This window comes from Macaca nemestrina, chromosome 14 (genome assembly GCF_043159975.1).
Source record: "Macaca nemestrina isolate mMacNem1 chromosome 14, mMacNem.hap1, whole genome shotgun sequence".
In the NCBI taxonomy this organism is placed as follows: Eukaryota; Metazoa; Chordata; class Mammalia; order Primates; family Cercopithecidae; genus Macaca; species Macaca nemestrina.
The window spans coordinates 68,156,414-68,178,579 of NC_092138.1; the positions used below are offsets into that span (position 1 = coordinate 68,156,414).

Here is a 22,166-nt window from a genome sequence, read left to right on the forward strand (position 1 = left end):
CCCACCCCAGCCACTGCCGCGTTGTTCGTAACAGGAAAAAACGGAAGTAACCTAAATATCCACCTACACCAGGGCATCCCGTGAAGCCAATGGAAGGGATAAGGTCATTCTCTGTGTACTGACTCGGAAAGAGCTTTGCAAAATATTAAATGAAAAAGGCAGGCTGGGCATGACAGCTCATACCTGTAATCCCAGCACTTTGGGAGGCCAAGGAGGGAGATCACTAGAGACCAGGAATTCAAGACCAGTCTGGTCAACATAGCAAGACCCCATCTCTGTTAAAAAAAAAAAAAAAAAAAAAAAAAAAGGAAATTCTCCAGGCATGGTAACACGTGCCTGTAGTCCTAGCTACTTGGGAGGCTGAGCAGGAGGATCACTTGAGCCCAGGAGTCGGAGGCTGTAGTGAGCTATGATTGCCCTGCTTTGCACTGCTGCACTCTAGCCTGGGCAACAGAGTGAGACCCTGTCTCCAAAATAAATAAATAAATAAATAAAAATAAAATGAAAAAGGCAAGTTGCAGAACAGTAAGTATAGTATGAATTCATTTAAAGAAGAAACAAGTACCACAAAACAAAACAAACCCCTGTACATTTCTGTCTTATACTTCATGCATACAAACACAACTCATTGGCCATGGTGGTTACTTCTACGGAAGGGGGTGAGACTGGGAATAAATGGGGTGAGGGAGACTCTTTCGTTTTACTCAATCTGTGTTAGTATCACTTGAATTTTTAATAATGAGGTTATATTTATTCACAAGTGGTTTATTTACTTCTCAAGCAAATCTGAAGGGGAACAAGAGTTCTTCCCTGACCACCCTGTCCCTGGCTCTGCTGCCCAGAGACTGTTGCCAGTCCGGGCATGACCAAGCCCATGGTCTCTCCCCCTTTACATACTTCCAGGCACAAGCGGCTCACTACCCTACCAGGCAGCTCCTCAGTGTGTGGACACTTCAGATGGTCAGAGGCAATCCTCCATGTTGAGCCAAACACCATCTGCCCGTAGTTCCTCTCGTCAGTCCTACTTCTGCCTCTGATCATTCTCAGAGGCACTTAAGTGAGGTGGAAACCAGCACAGACTCTGGAGCTGACTGCCTATGTTCCAATCCTGGTTCTGCAACTGACCCATTCTGGGATTTGGGAAAATTTACTTAATACCTCTGTGCTTCATTTTTCTTGCCTATAAAATGAGAATAATGAGGATGGGCATAGGGGTTCATGCCTGTAATTCCAGCACTTTAGGAGGCCAAGGCAGGTGGATCACTTGAGGTCAGGAGTTCAAGACCAGCCTGGTCAACATGGTGAAACCCCGTTTCTACTAAAAATATAAAAATTAGCCGGGCATGGTGGCACTACTCAGGAGGCTGAGGCAGGAGCATTGCTTGAACCCAGAAGGTGGAGGTTGTAGCGAGCCGAGATCGCGTCACTGCATTCCAGCCTGGGCGAGAGAGCAAGACTCTGTCTCAAAAAATAAATAAAATAAATGAAAATAATGATAGTAGTACATATTCCTTGGATTGATAGGAGAAAATGAATTAGCTTTCGTAAAATGTTTATGACATTGTTTGGCATGCAGTAATCACTAAATAAGTTACTTGAAAAATAAGGAAGAGAACTGGTTTTTAGTCCTGGCTCCCTAGCCACTGCTTCTCTCATCTATAAAATGAATGAGTCCTTTTAGTCTCAGGGTCCCCGGAGTCAGAGAAGGATGAAGCTTCTTTGACATCTTAAGGTTTATTGTAAGATGTATCACATGTTCTACTTTACTCCTTAGTGTAAAAAGAATGGGTTTGGTCTGAGATGAACACTCTTGGAAGATCATGATTATCTAATGGAATCCTGTACTTTGTCTCACACACCCAGACACATCTGTGTGTATCCCAGGATATTGGACACTAATGTGAGAACTGGGCCTACAGGAACCTCTGCAGTCCTTCCAGCCCCAGGTCAAGGTCAAACCTTGGCTCTGTCATGAATAAGTCGAGGGAGCATGGTCCAGCTTCCATCTACGCATGGGTTCAGTTTACTCATCTCTAAGCTGGCTCTTGCCTGCCCTGCTCACCTCCCAGGGATGTAGACAGGTTGAATGGGGCAATGCATGTCAAGGGGCTTTGTACTCTGCACGAAGCATCAACTTTGCAGAGGCAGCCCTCGAAGTCCCCGGTAGCCCCTTCACTCAGGGGAGACCAGTACTTTCTGAGACTAGCCCATCCTGAGTTTTAGCAGGGCATTTCCAGCAAGTGACCTCAACACGAGGCAAGGGTTCCTGCTAACTGGGTAGGGTGGATAGAGGAGCTGCCAGTTCCTTCTTGGGGCCTCAGATGGTTGCTGTACCATCTCCAGGCCAAAACAGCCAGATTCCAGAGCTGTGCTGAGTCCTCCAAGGACAGACCTGACCTCTTCCCGGCATTCTTAGGATCCTTGCCAGAGGGGCCGGTGGAATTTCACCAGTGTCCCTCTGCCTGCTGTGGCCAGCTTTCTGAGTCCAGTCTGAACCTAGATGAGCTCTGGTGAACTCAGAATACCTGGGGGGAGTTCTCAATCAAGAGTCTCAGCTGCAATTCGTGCTTGTCCATTTGGATACTGGGCTGATGTCCCCTCTATCTCTCCCAAGCATGTTCCTATTTCCTCCATTCAATTCAATTCCACACACTTCGACTGAGAGAAACTGGGTACTATGTCTTACCCGGGAGCTCATGGTCTACAGCAGCACTGTTCAATAGAACTTTCTGTGATGATGGAACTGTTCCATATCTGCACTAACCAACATGGTAGTCTCTAGCCAGTGGCTATTTGTTTGTTGGTTTTTGTAGTGACGAGTTTTCTCTATGTTGCCTGCCCAGGTTGGTCTCAAACTCCTGGTCTCAAGTGATCCTCCTGCCTCAGCTTCCCAGAGTGCTGGGATTATAGGTGCGAGCCACTGCGCCCGGCCACCAGTGGCTATCAAGCACTAGAAATGTGGCTAATAGGACTGAGGAACTGAACTATGCATCGTTTTCATTTTAATTATTTAGATATATAGAGCCACATGTGACTAGTAGCTACTGTGGCTACTGTATTGGACAATACAGTTCTAACTGGTGAGACAGCTATAGAGGCGGGTGACTCAAGGCAGATGGACTCTGCTAGGTGTAGGGAGGGACATCCAATGTGCGCTTGAGTGTGGAATGGGGAGAGATCATTTCCTGGGGTCAGGATCAGGAAAAGCCTCATGGGGAGGGGGAATTTGCAGTACATATTAAAGCAATAGGGATATACATACAGGGAGGCTAAAAGCATTCCACGTGGAGGCACGTAAGCTTTTAGGAGTAGACCTCTGTCTGCACCAGGTGCCATTATCAGACTGCCAGAGATAAACAGGCTGAGTAAGGAAGGAGAGAGAGAAGGAAAGCAAGGAGTCATTTGTGAGGGCCTTGAGTGCCAGGCTGAGGAGGTGGGGCTCTGTCCTGTTGGCTTAGTGAGGGAATGAGCTGAGATCATGCAAGTGGGGCACAAGGCAGGGCCCGGAACACAGTAAATAGCAGCAGTTCTTGGCAATGGGGAGCCATTAGAGGTGGTTGTGTATTTGTTTGGTTTCTATTTCTGTTTTTGTTTTTTTTTTAATTATTAAACTTTTAAAATTTGGGGATAATTACAGACTAGTATGCAGCTGTAAGAAATAATACAGAGGAGTCGAGTGTAGTGGCTCACACCTATAATCCCAGCACTTTGGGAGGCTGAGATGGGTGGATCATTTGAGGCCAGGAGTTCGAGACCAGCCTGGACAACATAGTGAAATCCCATCTCTACCAAAAACACAAAAAATTAGCTGGGTGTGGTGGCACATGCTTGTAGTCCCAGCTACTTGGGAGCCTGAGGCAGGAGAATCGCTTGAACCTGGGAGACAGAGGCCGCAGTGAGCCAAGATTGCACCACTACACTCCAGCCTGGGCAACAGAGTGAGACTCTGTCTCAGAAAAGAAAGAGGAAGGAAGGAAGGAAGGGAGGGAGGGAGGAAGGAAGGAAGGGAGGGAGGGAGGAAGGGAGGGAGGGGAGGGAGGGGAGGGAGGGGAGGGAGGGAGAGAGGTCCCTTGTACTCTATGGAGTTTAGGTGGGAACTGTAGTTTTGTATCACAGCAAGGATAGTAACATTGATACAGTCAAGATACAAAATATTTCTGTCACAGGGATCGCTCATATTCCCCTTTTGTAGTCAAGCTCACTTGTCTTTTCCTCCTGCCTCCTTAACCCCAGGCAACCACTAACGTGTTTTCCATTTTAATATTTTTGTCATTTAAAGAATGTTATATATATATGATGTTATCTAAATGAAAATCATATGCTATGTAACCATTTTGGACTGGCTTTTTTTTTTTTTTTCCACTTGGCATAATTCTATGGAGACTCATCCAGGTTGTTGCGTGTACCAAGAGTTTGCTCTTTTTCACTGGTGAGTAGTATTCCATGGCGTGGATGTACCATGGTTTGTTTGACCACTCACCTGTTGAAGGACGTCTGGGTTGTTTCCAGGTTTGTCTATTACATATAAAGGTGCTATAAACATTCAGGTACAGATTTTTATGTAAACATATGTTTTAATTTCTCTGGGATAAATACCCAGGAGTCCAACTGCATTTTAAGAAACTCAACTCTTGTGCACAGTGTGCCATTTTCTAGACCCACCAGTAGTTTATGAGTAAGCCAGTTTCTCCACATTCTCACCAACATTTGGTGTTGTTGCTAATTTTTATTTTAGAGATTTTGTTAGGTATGTAGTGATATCTCATTGTGATTTTGATTTGCATTTCTGTGATAGGTCATGATGTTGAACATCGTGTCATGTGATTATCTGAAATATGTACATCCTCTTCAGTGAATGTCTCTTCATCTCTTTTCCCCATTTTCTAATTTTTTTTTTTTACTGTGGAATTTTTTCTAATTGACATGTACTTCACACACCACACGATTCATCCTTTTGAAAGGTACAATTCAGTGGGTTTTGATGTATTCACAAGGTTCTGCAACCATCAGCACTATCTAATTCTAGAAAATTTTTATCACTCAAAAAAGAAACTCTATACCCATTAGCTCTCATTCTGCTTTTATCCCCTCCCCCAGCCCCTGGCAACCACTAACCTCCTTTCCATCACTATGGATTTGCCTCATCTAGGCATTTCATATCAATGGAATTATACAATATATGGCCTTTGTGTCTGGCTTCTTTCATTTAGCACAATGTTTTCCAGGGTCATTCATGTTGTATAATAGCACATATCAGAACTTTATTTCCTTTCTAGCTGAGTAATACTCCACTGTAAGGATCTACCATGTTGTGTGTATCCATTCATCAGATGGTGGACATTTGGGTGGTTTCTTCTTTTAGCTATTCTGAATAATGCTATTATGAGCATTCATGAACAAGTTTTCGTGTGAACTTAAGTTTTTATTTTCCACCCAGGAGTGGAATTGCTGGGTCATATGGTAGCTCTATGTTTAACTTTTTGAGGAACTGCCAAACTGTCTTTCAAAGCAGTGACACCGTTTTATATTCCCACCAGCAACGTTTGAGGGTGCCGCTTTCTCCACATTCTTGTCAATACTTGTTACTGTCTGTCTTTTCTATTACAGTCATCTTAGTGTGTGTGAAGTGGAATCTCATTGTGGTTTGATTTGCATTTTTTGAATTATTGATGATGAGCACTTTTTCATATGTTTATTTGCCATTTTTATCTTCTTTACAGAACTGTCTATTCAAATCCTTTGCCCATTTATAAATTATTTGTGTTTTTACTGTTGAGTTCTAATAGTTCTTTATATATTCATATTTAAATCCTATATCTACCAGATATTTTTACAAATGTCAATACAAAATATTTTTCCCATTCTTTGAGTTGTCTTTTCACTTTCTTGTGTCCTTTGAAGCACAAAAGTTTTAAATTTTGATGAAGCATAACATCTATTTTTTCTTTTGTTGTTTGTGCTTTAGGTGTCGCATCTAAAAAACCATCGCCAAGGTCACAAAAAACTTACACCTATGTTTTCATCATAGTTTCATAGTTTTAGCACTTACATTTAGGTCTTTGATCTATTTTGAGTTAATTTTTATGTATTGTTTGTAGTGTCTAAATTCGTTCTTTCACATGTGGATATCTAGTTGTCTCAGCACCATTTCTTGAGAAGATAATTTTTCCCCATTGAATTGTCTTGATGTTCTTTTTGAAAAGAAATTGTCTGTAGATGTGTGGGTTTATTTCTGGACTTTCAATTCTATTCCATTCATCTATATATCTACCTTATGCCAGTACCACAAAGTCTTAATTATAACTTGGTAGCAATTTTGAAATCAGGAAATGTGAGTTCTCCAACTTTGTCCCTCTTTTCCAAGATTGTTTTGGCTATTTTGGGTTCCTTTCATTTTCATGTGAATTTTAGGATCAGCTTGTCTATTTCTGGAAAAAAAAAAAAAGGCACCTGGAGTTTTGATAAGGATGGCATTGACTCTTTTAATCAATTTGGTAATATTGCAATATTAACAATATTAAGTCTTCTGATCCATGAAGACTTAAGATCCATAGGATGTTTTTATATTTATTTAGGTCTTCTTTAATGTATTTCAGTGTTGTTTTATAGTTTTCAATATACAAGTCTTTACTTATATATACAGTCATATATATACTTCTTTTGTTAGATTTATTTCTAACAAAAGAAGTTAGAATTAGTATTTTATTCTTTATGGCCATGCACAGTGGCTCATGCCTGTAATCCCAGAACTCTGGCTGAGGCAGGTGGATCACCCAAGGTCAGGAGTTTGAAAGCAGCCTGGCCAACATGGCAAAACCCCATCTCTACTAAAAATACAAAAATTAGCCAGGTATGGTGGTGCGCGCCTGCAATCCCAGGTACTCAGGAAGCTGAGGCAGGAGAATTGCTTGAACCCAGGAGGCAGAGGTTGTGGTGAGCCAAGATCGCACCACTGCACTCCAGCCTAAACAAGGGTGAGACTCTGTCTCAAAAAAAAAAAAAAAAGAAGAAGAATTAATATTTTTTATGTTATTATAAATTGAATTCTTCTCTCAGGTTCATTTTCAGATTGCTTATTGCTAGTGTATAGAAATACAACTGATTTTTGTGTATTGATCTTATATTCTGTAATTTTGCCAAATTCACTATTTTTTTTTTTTTTTTGAGACAGAGTCGCTTCGCATTCTGTCACCAGGCTAGAGTGCAGTGGTGAGATCTTTGCTCACTGCAATCTCTGCCTCCCAGGTTCTCCTGCCTCAGCCTCCTGAGTAGCTGGGACTACAGGTGTGTGCCACCACGTCCAGCTAATTTTTGTATTTTTATTTTTTTTTAGTAGAGACATGGTTTCACCATGTTGTCCAGGATGGTCTTGACCTCTTGACCTCATGATTCACCCATCTCGGCCTCCCAAAGTGCTGGGATTACAGGCATGAGCCACTGCGCCCAGCCCGAACTCACTAATTTTGTGTAAGAGTGTGTGTGTATTCCTTAGAATTTTCTATATACAACATTATATTATCTGCAAATACAGATAGTTTTACTTTTTCCTTTGCAGTCTGGAAGCATTTTATTTATTTTTCTTGCTTAATTATCCTGTCTAGACCCCCCAGTAAAATGTTGGTGAAACCTAACCTCCTTATCTTGTTCCTAGTCTTGGGGGAAAAACTTTCAGTCTTTAACCATTAAGTATGATGTTAGCTTTCTGTCTTTTACAACCTGTTTAAGATTATATTTATGTTTCATTATTTTATTATATATGGTAATAGAAAATCTAAACAATACAGTAAGATATAAAGGAGAAAACAAAAACTTTCTCCCCAAATCCCACCATTATCAATATCCTTCAAAGTTTCTTTTCTGCATTATGTATATATGGGGAAAATATAGATAACCTTACATACAAATCATCTATTTTGTGACCAGGGTTTTTTTTTCATTAAATATTGGTTCATGGCCGTCTTTCCATGCTCATGGTCACAGATTTGCACCATCATTTTAGAGCTGCCCACATTCTATTTAGTAATGTTGCGGTATCATTTATGTGAGCAACTCTCTTGATGAATTCTTTTTCTTTCAATTTTTATTTATTTATTATTGTTTTCTGGAGACAGAGTCTCGCTCTGTCTCCTGGGGTGGAGTGCAGTGGCACACTCTCGGCTCCCTACAACCTCCATCTCCCAGGTTCAAGCGATTCTCCTGCCTCAGCCTCCCGAGTAGCTGGGACTACAGGTGCCCGCTACCGTACCCGGCTAATTTTTTTTGTATTTTTAGTAGAGACGGGGTTTCACCATGTTGCCCAGGGTGGTCTCGAACTCCTCAGCTGAGGCAATCTGCCTGCCTTGGCCTCCCAAAGTGCTAGGATAATAGGCATGAGCCACTGTGCCTGGCCTCTTAATGAATTATTTCCCTTTTCCTCCCACTATTATAACTGAGACTGATGAACATCCTCATCATATCCTTCCCAACACTGTCGGATCGTTCCGATTTTTTTTCTTTGTATCTTTGTCAGATGCTCACTATAGATTTGGGGGCAGGGAACTATTAATAATATGATCAGAATGGGGCTTTAGAAAGCTAACTTTGGCATTGTCAACTTACTATGTGATCTTGGGAAAACCCTTTTTCCTTCTCTGGGCCTCACTTTTTTCATTTATGATTTGAAGAGACTAAATTACTGTTTATCAAACTTGGGTGCATATTGAAATCTCCTGCGAAGTTTTTAAAAACACAGCCATCAGAGTCCCACTGCCCAGAGATTCTGATTCAGATAGTATGGGGTGTAGCCTGGACAGCAGGATTTTAAAAGTCTCCTTAGGACTAGATGATTGAAGGTCCTCCTTCAAATATTCTTCTGTCGTGGAGCTCTTACTTGGGCACCTGCTCAGAGAGAGGCTGTTGTAAAGCAGTGAAAAGATCTGTTCTTGGCATCCAGCAGACCTGAATGTGAATCCCAGCTCATTTTCTCCTGGCTGTGTGACCTTTCAACCTCTCTAAACTTCCATTTCCCTACCTTGGAGAGGAGGCCAAAATCCCCTCCCACTACTCAAGAGTTTCCACAGGTAAACGTGGTTTAGGCACTGTACATGTGGAATGAGTGGTGATTATTGCGTTTTGTTTTGTTTTGTTTATTTTGTTTTGTTTTTTTGACCAAAGAGCCAGCCCCTGGGCAACAAAGTGGAAATGGAGATCGTGAGCATGTTGGAAAAAAACGCAACGCTTCTCAAATTCGGCTACCACTTTACCCAGCAGGGACCCCGGCTTCGGGCATCCAACGCAATGATGAACAACAATGACCTTGGTGAGTAGAAATATACTCCCTGCCCTGCCCACAGACCTGTTATTCCCTCCACCTGTGCTGGGGATGTCAAGGAAAATTCTGTAGATGCCTCTCTGAGTCTTCTTGAGCCTTGATTTTCACATTGATCACGTCTTCCTTGTTTTCTGTGTTTGTACCTCATCTCCACCCTGGACTATGAGCTCCTTGACTTTAGGAGCTAAGGCTGAGTCCTCTCCTCCTCAAAGCACAGCTCAGCACAGGCTGGGCCCAGAGCACACATAAGTGTGTTCGCAGAAGGAACTGAAGTTTGGGAGAGCACAGGGCTCCCTGGGAGTATTTCCTCTTCTGAATACCCTTCTCTGAACTCATAGCGTCCTCTCCAGGTCACACAGTCTAGATTTAGCCCCAAATCCCAAAACTACCTTCCAACAGGACTACCAAAATCCCGAGCCTAGGAGACTTCACATTGATTTTAAGGTAAAAGTTGAAAACATCAACTTCATAGTAAAGTAAAAGTAGGGTATATTAATTTAATCTCAATTAAAGGCATAGTTTTTCTTCTAAAAGGAAAAATAATTATGAAGGAGACATCAGGAAATTTTTAAAAAGAAAAAAATTTAAGAAAATGAAAGTATCACAATATTTTTTGATGATGAACACTTATCATATACCTATATGAACAAATAGGCATATAAGTCAACTGAATGAAAAGTTTGAGCAATCATGATCTTACTTGCAGATGCCAGTTGTTCACAAGCTCTGTGTAGTTATTGCTTATGTATATTCCTGCTGGCTGCCAAAAAAGAATTTGATATAGCATTCAACAAAGGGAGCGTGACTGACAAGGCTATAGGAAAACATGAAGGGAAAAAACCAAGAAAAGCAGTAGGTCTATATCATTAACATGAATGATGATTATATTCAGCCCTGAGTTTCCTAGAACCAAGGCAGGAGGAAGCCAAACCAAGTTACACTATTCTTATCACAGAAGAGAAGGAAGCATAATGAGTTTGAACAACAACAAAAAAAAGCTTCTTTCTGGGACTAAATTGTGAAATAAACTTGTGTTTTAAAGGACAGCATCTTCAGTGAGTTTTTCATCAGATTCAAACCTGCTCTACACAATGGTTTCCAACCCTCAATAAAATGCAAAGAGCTTAATACGAATGCTCCACTCAAAGTATGTCACTTCCTGGTGATTTATCTGAGGCCAGGTCACTACCTGGAAGCCCTCGATGAATGGAGATGAGTGCGGAGGAGTGTATGCTCAAGGCAGGTGTGCACAGACCCTACATGCACAGATAACCACAGGACTTACACTCACACACACACTTTAGATTGAGTTATTAAATTCCACAAACATATACCAAAGTTCTATAGGTTCCTGCTTTTAAGGATGTCACAGCCCAGGGGCTATTCATTCATTGCTTACTCCAAATGCTACTATTTTGTAGAGCCTCAGGTTTAGAGAAGCTCATTTTTTAAAATGTCCACATAGTCTTGGTTTATCAGAAGTGTCCTTACTTAAAATAAGAACGAACACAAATAAGAATCATAATTATTATATTGTATCACAGATGTCATAGCTAAACTGAATTGTTGGAGAAGGCCAGCAATGAAGCCTCTGTTGGTCCAGGTGTGATCTGGCTGCAGTACCAGCATGGAGAAGCCTTGAGTTTCTATTCTATATGCAATCATCTCATGTTTGTTTCCCTCTCAGTTAAGTTTCTTCTGTGCCCCTTGGCTCCTATCTGTGGGCTAACCCAGTTTTTGTCCTCCAATGGCATGATGGTCTGGAGGTCTTGTTTCTGGGGACAGAGGCTCTAGATGAGCAAAGGTCACAGGTGCTGCAGGGGGATACCAGAATCATCTAGGAGTTGGACAAAATGGACTTTGAAAACTCCCAGTCCTGTGAATCTGAGAGTCCAAAATTCAGGCCTGACTCCCATCACCAAGAACTTTCAGAGGCCATTATAAGAATGTAGAATGGTAGAGCCAGGAGGACTTAGAGCTTATCCCTCCTGCTCCCTCAGAAAGAAACTGGAGCCTGGAGTGAGGGTAGGGGTCTAGGCAGCGGCTCAGTCAGGTCACACCAGCTGTTAGTGACAGTAAGTATTTTCTGGGCAACTTTTGTGTGCCTAGGACCGTGCTAGGTGATAATCAGAGATAGCAGAAAGGCTACCTCTGACTGAAGAAGCTTTATAACCTTTCAGGGGGAAGAAAAACACTCAAAGGCATGCCTAAAAATTCAAGAATGCCTAGAAATTCTATCTAAACAAAGTGAGGAAATGATTAATGGAGACAGAGGCCAGTTAGGCAAAGCATCCTGGTTGGGGATGGGGCTTTAGCCAGCCTTGAAAGGAAGAGATAGGTTGATGGAGGAGGTCAAGAGGCATCCCTCTGGGGGTTCTGGAAGTATTATGAAGTAGTGCTGGGGGTACAAAGGAGAGACAGAAGGATCTAAAAGGACTGGAGGAACTGTTATAAGGAGTAAGACCTAGAAGGAAAAATAGGAGTTCACAAAGAAGGACGAGAAGAGCATTCCCAGCAGAGGGAACAGCATGAGCAACGGCAGGACAACTCAAAGTATATGGGATGTTCACAAGGAATGGGACTGGGTAGGTGTGTGTGTGGCTGCAGCCCAAGGCCTTTAATGTCAAGCTCAGGGGCCTGGTGATGGAAGCAGGCAGGAAGCAGAAACTGTGGCAGTTTGCGGGATGGTGATGCCAGGTGATAAAAATGGGCCTCTGGGTTACCCCAGGGAACTGTGGGCAGCTGCTCCCTTGGGGTTTCCTACAGAAGGAATTAGAGATGAATCATCTCAGTGATTACAGGGAACAGAGTGCTACTTGGTGATGTAGGCTCTCTAGCTTTAAAATGAAATTTGCGCCCATCTGCTAATTTTTCTGAGAGAAATGTTTGTTTATGGCAGTGCATCAGCTTCCTCCTGACTTTACAACAGGTTATTTGCATCCTACGTTAATGCCACAATGAAGTAGACAGACTTCATGTTTTCTAACTGAGTATTTGTATCGTAAAAGCCTCCTGCCAGCTCCTCCTTGAGAGTGAGACTGTTAGCAGGCCTGGCAGCAGGGAGCACAGATTGGGATGCGAGCAGGCCTCTCAGGCCTCCTGCTCACTCTCACCTGCCTCTGCTGGCCCTCTGCCCATGGCTGGGGCCTCTGCAGTACTTGGGCTCCTCCTTGAGGGACATTCAGTCCCCAAGGCTATGGGGACAGGGACTGGCTCTGCAGACAGGCTGTATGCCCAGGATGCGTCCTGACCAGTGCGTCTTTGGTCCTCCTCACCCCGTGCACCAAGCTCTAAAGAGAGTGTTCCGTGATTGCAGGGCGCCAGGGCGGAGCTAAGCTGTGGATCCCATCTGCGTTTTCCCACAGCAATACCTCAGATGACTGTCATCTCCACACTATTTATAGCAAAAAGCCAGGCCAAGCATGGTACTCAGGTCCTCTATATCTGCCACTGCAGCTCTCTCTACTTAGAAAGTCTGAATTGCAGCCTCTGAGTTGACAGTTGTGTGGGCTGGGGTATCGTGTGGAGGGACAGTAATGTGTTTAAAAGCAGAAAACAGCCCTTCCTGGGAAAGTCACCATTTTACAATATTCTCAGGGAAGACCTTTGCAGCAAGCAGCCCAGACAGCACACTGCAAAGCAATTTCTAATAAAATGTATTGTCAATTGAAAATTTGTAATTGTGTATATTTATGTAATACAAATTGCTGTTATGATTTATGAATACGATGTGGAAAAATTAAGTGAATTAGCATATCATCACCTCAAATACTTTTTTGTGGTGAGAACGGTTATTTTTAGCAATTTTGAAATGTATAATACACTATTATTAGCTATATTCACCATGCTGTGTAATAGAGCTTTAAAAAACACCTTATTCCTCTTGTCCAACTGAGATTTTTATATCCTGTGGCCATTATCTCCCCATTCCCCCGCCCATAGCTTTTGTAATGACAATTTTACTCCCTGCTTCTATGAGTTCGATTGTTTTAGATTCCACATATAATTTGTCTTTTTGTGCCTGGCTTATTTCACTTAGTATAATGTTCTCCAATTCCATTCATGTGGCTGCAAATGAACAAATCTTTTTTTTTTTTTTTTTTTTTAAGGAAAGGCTGAATCGTATTCCATTGTGCACATATCCCTCAGTTTCTTTATCCATTCTTGTTGATAGACACTTAGGTTGATTCCTTATTTTGGGTATTGTGAATGATGCTGCAATCAACATGGAGTGAAACATCTTTTCAACTGATTTTAAATATTTTGGGTAAATATCCAGAAGTGGGATTGCTGGATCCCAAATCAGTTTCATCATAGTCCCTCAACCTATCTCAGAAAAGGCAGCCAGGCACGGTGGCTCACACCTGTAATCCCAGCACTTTGGGATTTGGGAGGCCAAAGGCAGGCAGATCACTTGAGGTCAGGAGTTCGAGCCCAGCCTGGCCAACATGGTGAAACACTGTCTCTACTAAAAATACAAAAAAATTAGCCGGGCTTGGTGGCAGGCGCCTGTAATCCCAGCTCCTTGGGAGGCTGAGGCAGGAGAATCGCTTGAACCTGGGAGGCGAAGGTTGCAGTGAACTGAGACCGCACCATTGCACTTCAGCCTGGGCAACAAGAACAAAACTCCATCTAAAAAAAAAAAAAGCAAGAAAAAAAGAAAAGCCTGTTCCTTTCCTCACAGCCATCCAAGCCAGAATCTGGGCCTGTTCCTAAATGTTGCCTCCATCCCAGTCAGCCAGTCACCTCCTTGCCAGTCCCAGTGTCCTGCCCCATGTTGAGCCCTCATCACACTCATCTCCTCCAACGTCCTCAGGCCCCCAGCTCCTCCAGGGAAGGCACCCCTGGCACTCATCTCCAGTCTCCTTCCGAAGCTTGCGTTGTCACCCCTCCACTTAGAACTGTCACTGGGCTCCCATTGCTCTCAGTCAGGCCCCTTGACATGACTCCCAAGTCTCTTAATAATAGCTGACTCTTTCATGGCACTTACTGTGTGTCAGAGACTGTTCTGAACACTTCCCATCTCATTAGCTCATGTAGTCCTCCCCACAACCAGGTGAGACAGGTGCTATTGTTATCCACGCTTTACAAGAAGGAAACAGAAGTCTAGAGAAGTAGGCAATTAACGTTACCCACAATCCGTGGGCAGGACCAGGATTTGAACTGGCAATCTGGCTCCAGTGCCTGGGCGCCCCACATTGGGAGATGGTCCCATCAGGACATCATCTATTGACATCCTCAAGAAGCCATCCCTTTGCCATGTTAGTACCATTCCAGGTAGCCTGAGTGCCCCCAAGTGACCAAGGAAAAACTTACCCTTAGAGAGTCGTTACTTCCAATGCCCCCAACCTTCCTATCCTCTACTTTTTCGTTGTTTAAAATTCAGTTGACCCGTTAGCTGCCATCCTGGGAAGGTCTGACCACTTCCTTCTTTATGCCTCTCATACCTCAGAGATCTGCCAGGGCATCTCTAATACTTCATATTTATCCAACAGTAGTTCTCAAATATTGTATATCTTGGTCCCTGTTATGCTGTGTCTTTACTTCTGATTCTTGTGCTTGGCACACAGCACTCAGTACATGCTGCTGAATATTTAAATGAATAGAAAGTGCTTTCCAAAAACATGATGGAAATGTTCAAATTTGGCAAGAAGTGGCAGAGGAGTTCAAGTAGCAGATGGAGGTTGGTCCAGACGACTGGAGAGCCTTTCTGGCTTTCACAATAAAAGGAATCTCCGGCTCTTGCAATAAGCAGTGAGGAGTTTTTTTAAGAAAGTAAAGAGCAGACAGAATTTAAGGAGGATACTGGGAGACCCAGCTTTTACTCCCAGTTTTGTGACTTATTCGTAACTTGGAATAAGTTACTTCCCTCTCTTGGTCTCAACTTCCTTCATCATCAAAAAGGGAAAAAAAATAATACCCGAATAAATGGATGCCTTTCCCTTCTCTCCATCCAGTCCCTGAAAAAGCCAGTGCCAGGTGGCCAGGAGGGGTGGCTCACGCCTGTACTCCCAGCGCTTTGGGAGGCCGAGGCGGTCAGATCACGAGGTCAGGAGATCAAGACCATCCTGGCCAACATGGTGAAACCCTGTCTCTACCAAAAATACAAAAAAATTAGCTGGGCGTGGCGATGCCATACCTGTAGTACCAGCTACTTGGGAGGCTGAGGCAGGAGAATTGCTTGAACTCAGGAGGCGGAGACTGCAGTGAGCCAAGATCAGGCCACTGCACTCCAGCCTGGTGACAGAGTGAGACTATATCTCAAAAAAAAAAAAAAAAAGGGCCAGTGCCAGGGGAACCGCACACACAGATCTGACCCAGTGTACACAATGACGGCAAGTAATGGAAAAGAACCCCCGCGTCAAGCCCTGGAGTCCTTTCTGTTCCCTCAACCATAGGCCAGGGACTTGGATTTCAGTCCTGGCTCTGCTGCCAGCTTTCAGGGACTGGGGCTTTTCTTCTGCAGGGAGAAGGAGCTAATCTTCCCTGTGAGAATCAGATGAGATATGGATATGGAAACCCTACCCACACAAGGCTCAAATCTACTGAGGGAGGCACTGGACTGAGGCTCAAGATGAGTCAAAAGCCTTGGTTCTAGCCGGGCGCGGTGGCTCACGCCTGTAATCCCAGCACTTTGAGAGGCTGAGGAGGGTGGATCACTTGAGGTCAGGAGTTCGAGACCAGCCTGGCCAACATGGTGAAATTCCATCTCTACTAAAATCACAACAATTAGCCATGTGTGGTGGCGGGCACCTGTAATACCAGCTACTTAGGAGGCTGAGGCAGGAGAATTGCTTGAACCTGGGAGGCGAGGTTGCAGTGAGCCAAGATTGTGCCACTGCACTCCAGTCTGGTTGAGTGAAACTCTATCTAAAAAAAAAAAAAAAAAAAAAAGGCTTGGTTACTAGCTTTATTGCTTTAAGAAAGAAATATACCCTCCTTGCCATACTTTCTCTATCCATAAAATGGGAATGGTAACAAACATTCCAGCAGCATTGGAGGGGCTCCAATGAGGCAATGAGGATGGCCCTGCTGGGCATGCCTGCACAACTACCGTGGAGATGCTTAAAAGTCTGGTTCATGTAAACCCTGTGGTCATGTTGAGCAAACCTCTTGTGCTCTTTGGGTTTTGGTTTTTGTCCCCTCACATCCACCCCTAAGAAGTCGGACATTCTGATCATCTCAGGAACTGGGCTGGCCTCACCTCCCTTGTGGGTCTGCTTTGTATGGCCAGTGTCATGCACAAGCTGATTTGGTTTTTGTTGCAGCTCGTATTCCTCGATCTGGTGGCTGCAGGTCTACCGCCTCAGCTCGGGAACCTGAAGACATCTAAGTATAGACAGACTTTTTTTCCCTCCACAATAGCTTCCTGTCTCTGCCACACCAGCAGGCCTCTCGACTGCCACCTATTGGCTCTACAGACTTCTTTGACCTTTCTCTTGTGGCTGATGGAGCTTGCTGCTTGGTCTTCATCTGCAGACACTACAATTAATTTCAAAACACTCTCCCTTATTACGACAAAAGAGCCCCTCCTGCCCCTCCCAGCATCCTCATCATCCTCTAAGCTAACATCTCCAGCCTGCAACCTCCTGGCTAGTGCTTTCCTCTTTATGGCATTTAACTACTTTGTCACTTGAACAGTGTTGAGCTTAACTGTCTTGCCCCCGGGGAAAATGGCAAGGTTGAACATAAGGGGATACAGATACTGCAGGGTAATCTTTGGGGTGGAAACTCTCATTCACATAGGCAGAAGGTAGGCCAGGAGCTCCCAGACATAGCTGGGGGAAATGTTTCCACCTGGTTAAGACCCTAATCTCATTAAGAAGACTAAACTTTTAACTCTTACCTGAACTGGAGTAAAGATCTTCAACTGGGGTTTCTGTAAACAAAGAAAATAGCCGAGTTATAAACTGGGACTGCGTGGTCAGCCATTTAGCAGATTACCTGTGAATGAATCCCCACTACCACAGACCCTCACCAATGAACACTGACAAACTGGAGGGCTGTTGTACAACTCACATATACTGTCCTCTCAAAACAACAGACGTCAGACTCTGTTAACTGATTAGTGCGAGGCTTCACAGTGCTTTCTCAGAGCAAGAGTGGTGGTCCCTGGTCTACAGGGAAAAGTGCCTTATATCTTATCTCCATTCCTTTCCAGTGAGGAAGAGGAGGCTTGCGGACCTGACTGGGCCCATCATTCCCAAGTGCCGGAGTGGTGTCTAGTGTGTGGCGGTGGAGACCATGCCTTTGAACTGGACGTGTTCTATTGATGACTTGTACTCTGCAGGGGAAACCAGAAGGCAAAATGCCAGCAGCACGAAACCCTTTTGTGGTTCAGTTCTTTATGCACTAAGGTTTTAGGCTGACTAGTGGTTGTAGTTGAAAATTTTATAAAATATCGTTAATGTGAAGTTTTTCTTTAGTCACAGAAGTTGAGTCTGGTTATTATTTAAAAACTAGAAGCCCCCAAACCAGCAGATCTTACTGAAGATGATGTTCCAGCAGCAGCGACTTAGCCCCAGGAGCCCAGTTTCAATGGCCTTGCTGTGTGGTGTTTCAAGTGCATTTAAAATGTGTGACAGAAACAGCACACTCTTCCACATGCTTTTGAAGTATTATAAAACACTTTATTACAAATTTGTCTTAGCTATTAGCAAATAAAACAGATTATCATTCTTTATTAACCCTCCTTGGAATTTTAAAAACCTCAAGATTAAAGTTGCCAAATTGATTACTGGATCAATAACACAATTTTCCCCTCAGGACAGACAGACAGACTGAAGCCACAGAACTCTGCCAAGAATCACAGAACATGAGATTCCTTTTGCTGGATATGCAGAAATGATAGGAAAAAAAACCAATGGTGAAATTTCAAGTTTTGAAAACCAACTTTTCATTACCAATCCCAGGCAACAAACATGTCCCAGAGTGTTCTTTAAATGTCTGGGATTTATGTACAATTTAATACTGGAGTTAGAAAGAACTTTTTCCTTATTGAATGCCAACCTTATGATGGATGTGAAAATCTATGACCAAATACTTGAAAACACCTTTCTATATTGCACAGTGGGCAAATGGCTTATGTGAGGTAAGACACTAGAGGGATAAATTTCCAGTCCAACATGGCTATGGTGTTTAGCAATGGCCCAGCTTAGAGACTTCAGCTACTGATCTCATCACTTATTAGACAAATCGCTGCTGATCTTACATCTGTATATTAAGCCTCTGCAGGACAACAGTGAAGAAAATCCAGATATCAAGGAATTAGGAAATCCTGGCCAAACCACCCCAAGATGATTACACTGAAGCGTAATACTAGTATTGCTGCCAGATCTGTTTCTAACAGCATGTGCGTCTCTTGGGATCCAGCAAAAGTGTTAAGCCACAATGCCCTTGTGCCTTTTAACATACCACAGTGCCAGTTAAACTAGTATTTTTGTTTGTTGCTTTTGGGAGTTATTTTCATTAGTGAGTTCAGCAAATCTCACGATAAAGGACAAGGTCAAGAACTCCAGAGCACTGAGCAGAGAGGCTAGTAATGAAAAGGTGAAGGCCTGCACACTGAACTGTAAGGCAGTAGGCAGTACAGGGTAACTGGAGGTGGGGCCAGGGCCTCAGCACTATGGAAGAGTGTCCACTGAGGCTGCACATGGCCCAGGAGTGGCACCATGTTGCAGGGACAACCATCCCCACTTGGCTTCTCCTTAAAACACAATTGCAGCTGCATTCTGCATCGCTGACAACTGCAATATAATATTAAATCTGTTGGTCTATGTATGGCTGCGTATGTGTTTCTTGGAACCTGTGTGACAGGGACATGTGCCTGGCACACTGGCCAGAAGACTGGGCAGCCACCATGGCAGTGCTGGATGACCTCAGTAAGAATGTGTCATGTATTCCAGGTGCTGATCTAAAAACTGTGGCTCAAATGTCATCGAGCTTATATGAAGCTCCGAGAGAACATTTAAAAGCTAAGAGAGTAAGTGCTGGGGAAAGCAGAGCTATTAGAGGAAACCTCTCATAGAAACCAAACCAACAGAAAATGAAGAAGGCCACATCTTTAAGGCCACCTCTGCCTCTATCAGATGAGTTGCTGGTCTAGACCAGGGGCTGGCAAACTTTTCAGTAAAAGGCCAGACAGTACATATTTCAGATTTTGCAGGCCATATCGTGTCTGTTCCAACTATTCAATTCTGCCGTAGATCATGTGTAAAGGAATGGGTGTGGCTGTTCCAATAAACTGTAGTTGACCCTTGAACAATATGGGTTTGAACTGCATGGCTGCACTTACATATGGATTTTTTTCAACCATGCAGGTTGAAAATACAGTACTGGCAGGAGGTGAAACCTGTGTACATGGAGGGCTGATTTATCACATACGTGGGTTCTGTAGAGCCCACTGTGGCACTTGAGTATGCATGGGTTTTTATATACTCAGGCGTTCTGGAACTATCCTCCATGTATACCAAAGGATGGTTATTTCTACAAAAGCAGGAGGTAAGCCCAATGCACAGCTTGCAGATTCCCCTCAGGCGAGAGACAGAGGTTAAGGGTAGATGGCAGATGACCTTAGTGGCTTGTTTTAGGAGGCCACTCCCAGGGCCACAGCTTTCACATGTTTGCCACCAGGGTAGAAGGTCTGCTGACAAGGACAATGACTACTAAAAGCCCCAGCTGCATGGCAAAGAAAGGGCATGCTGTGGCCACCAGGCTCAGGTACTATCCCTCAGCAGCTTTGGGATCGCACGCAGCTCACCTTTTTTCTGTGCTCTAGCATCATCCAAATCAGAATGTCTCAGGTAAGTGGTAGACAACGCAACTCCTCCCCTCCCGCTGTGAAGTGCAGACGGCTGCCATAGCGGCAGTGGCCAACACTGAAGTATCCCGATTTCTCTGTTTCTGCAGCCTCGCCATGCTTTCTCTGTATGGTCACCCCAAACCTACTTTTACCGAGGGCCTGGGAAAATGCTAAAGGTGCTGCTCACGCAAGCACTGGCCCATCCTCAGCAGCATCAGGCCCTGGCTCTGGGCTCACAGGCTGTTGCACATGCCGCGAAAGTTCCCTAGGTATGCGTGGCCGTCTGGCTGTGCACTCGCATTCCTCTTTAAAGTTGTCTTGCGTAGGGCCTGAAGCTTTCCTGCTCCCCTTGTCTTGACATGTGACACAACAGGCTGTGAATCCTTGTCCTTGACAGGCAGGGCAGGTCAAAACGAGCTGACGGCACTGGAGAGTGGAGCAGAGTTTATACTGGTCCCACTGGGCTCCACAGTATGAACACTCTGGGGAGGAAGGAAAACCATCATTATAAACACATGCGTTCGCACACATGTGGACAGGCATTGCTCCCTCTGCTGACTAGAATCTCAAAGATCTGTGGAACCCGGGGAAGGTTTCCAAATAGTAAGTCTTCTGTCTTCCAGCAATAACAACCAACCACCACCCCCACCACGCAGCTTATTTTTTTGGGGGGGTGACTTCTGGGAACTGTCTGCTTCCAGTATTTACTTTTTTTTCCTTTTTCCCATCTAGAGAACAGGTGGTAACTAGATGGTAATGAAAGTTTCTCTCTCTCACCAGCTATTCCAAAGATGGCCAACCACCTCCCAACCCCCTTGTTAAGTGGCCTTCTCCCCTTTGATCATTCCCTTTTCCAGTGGGGACAACACACGTAAATACAGGCAATAACCCATCTACAGTGAGCATCTGCAGTCCACACCCCTCTCCCCGAGGCCTGCGTCTCTCCTGCTGTTGCTAGGACACTTGACCATCTGATTCCTAAAACTCACATCATCTTCTTTCTCCACCTGTTTTTCCCTGATGACCTTCTGTTACCACTTATAACATCATTCTTCCTCACTTTTCCTTACCTTGCTTATCTAAGCTACCTCTGAGCCTCTTCTCTCTCCTTCATACTCACACGCAGGTACCCATCGAGTCCAGCCAATATAACCTCTGTAAAATCAAATCTACTCTTTCTACTTGTTGAGAATTTATACTCCATCTAGCTCCAAAACAGATCAGAAGTAGTGATCAATAAGAGACAACTCAAAACCACTAAAATGAAAATAAGACCAAAAAAGTAAGGGAGAGGACAATCAAACTCAAATCTTACTCAAATGTGCATGCCACCTGTGTCCACAGAGAGCTAGGAGTTCCTACAATCATGTGTGCTATGGATTTACCTGGTAGTCTGGTGAAGCCTATAGATCCTGGCCTAGAAAAACTTTTTTGAGACAGGGTCTTGCTGTTTCGCCCAAGCTGGAGTACAGTGGCGTGATTTAAACTCACTGCAACTTCAACCACCTTGGCTCAAGCAATCCTCCTGCCTCAACCTCCTGAGTATCTGGTACACACCACCATGCTCAGCTAATTTAAAAAAGTTTTTGTAAAGACATAGTGAGCTATGTTGCCCAGGCTGGTCTCAAACTCCAGGGCTCAAGCGATCCTCCCACCTTGGCCTCCGGAAGTGCTGGGATTACAGGCATGAGCCTCTGTGCCTGACCAAGAAAAATATTTTTAAACGCATAAACATGTGAGATCACAAAGGAAACCAACTATACAGAAATACAAAATATCAAAGTATTTTTCAAAGTCTGTGATATAATAAGACGTGCCATTTATTAACATATTATATATCAACTGTTAGTGGTGGGCCTAATAACTATTTTCATATTGAAGCAGTGATGAGTATAAATACTATTTTGAGGTATCTGAGGCAACTGGAACATGATATGAAAGTACTGTAAATCCTACTGAAGACAAAGTCACAGGTACATTAATACAACTGGTTTTGTTGCCTACATTCATAACTGAAGGAAATACTTCATTTTAGTGAGGTGTTATTGAAAACAA

General features: G+C 43.7%; 2 protein-coding genes across 6 annotated transcripts in view; one reads left to right on the forward strand and one right to left on the reverse strand.

The window, feature by feature from the left end:
- LOC105477187 (tropomodulin 1) overlaps nt 1-19,088 on the forward strand; it is a 92,069-nt gene extending 72,981 nt beyond the window's left edge. The window contains exons 9-10 of the mRNA XM_011733570.3: nt 9,154-9,298; nt 17,472-19,088. Coding sequence (XP_011731872.1) covers nt 9,154-9,298; nt 17,472-17,536 — 210 coding nt within the window. The 3' untranslated portion in view covers nt 17,537-19,088. The remainder of the gene's footprint in view (nt 1-9,153; nt 9,299-17,471) is intronic.
- The window catches only part of LOC105477186 (thiosulfate sulfurtransferase like domain containing 2), a 47,370-nt gene continuing 29,279 nt past the window's right edge, over nt 4,076-22,166 (reverse strand). The window contains exons 10-13 of one of the 5 annotated variants that reach the window (XR_011612716.1): nt 20,070-20,593; nt 16,515-17,189; nt 14,627-16,180; nt 4,076-6,428 (exon numbers count right to left, since the gene is read on the reverse strand). Coding sequence is in view for 1 of the 5 variants with exons in the window: in XM_011733569.3 (XP_011731871.1) it covers nt 20,295-20,593 (299 nt within the window). In the remaining 4 variants the exon portion in view is untranslated. Of the gene's footprint in view, nt 6,429-9,296; nt 16,181-16,514; nt 17,190-17,915; nt 20,594-22,166 lie in introns of those variants that run through there. The other 4 variants (XR_011612714.1, XR_011612715.1, XR_011612713.1 and 1 more) reach the window with 4 other exon arrangements.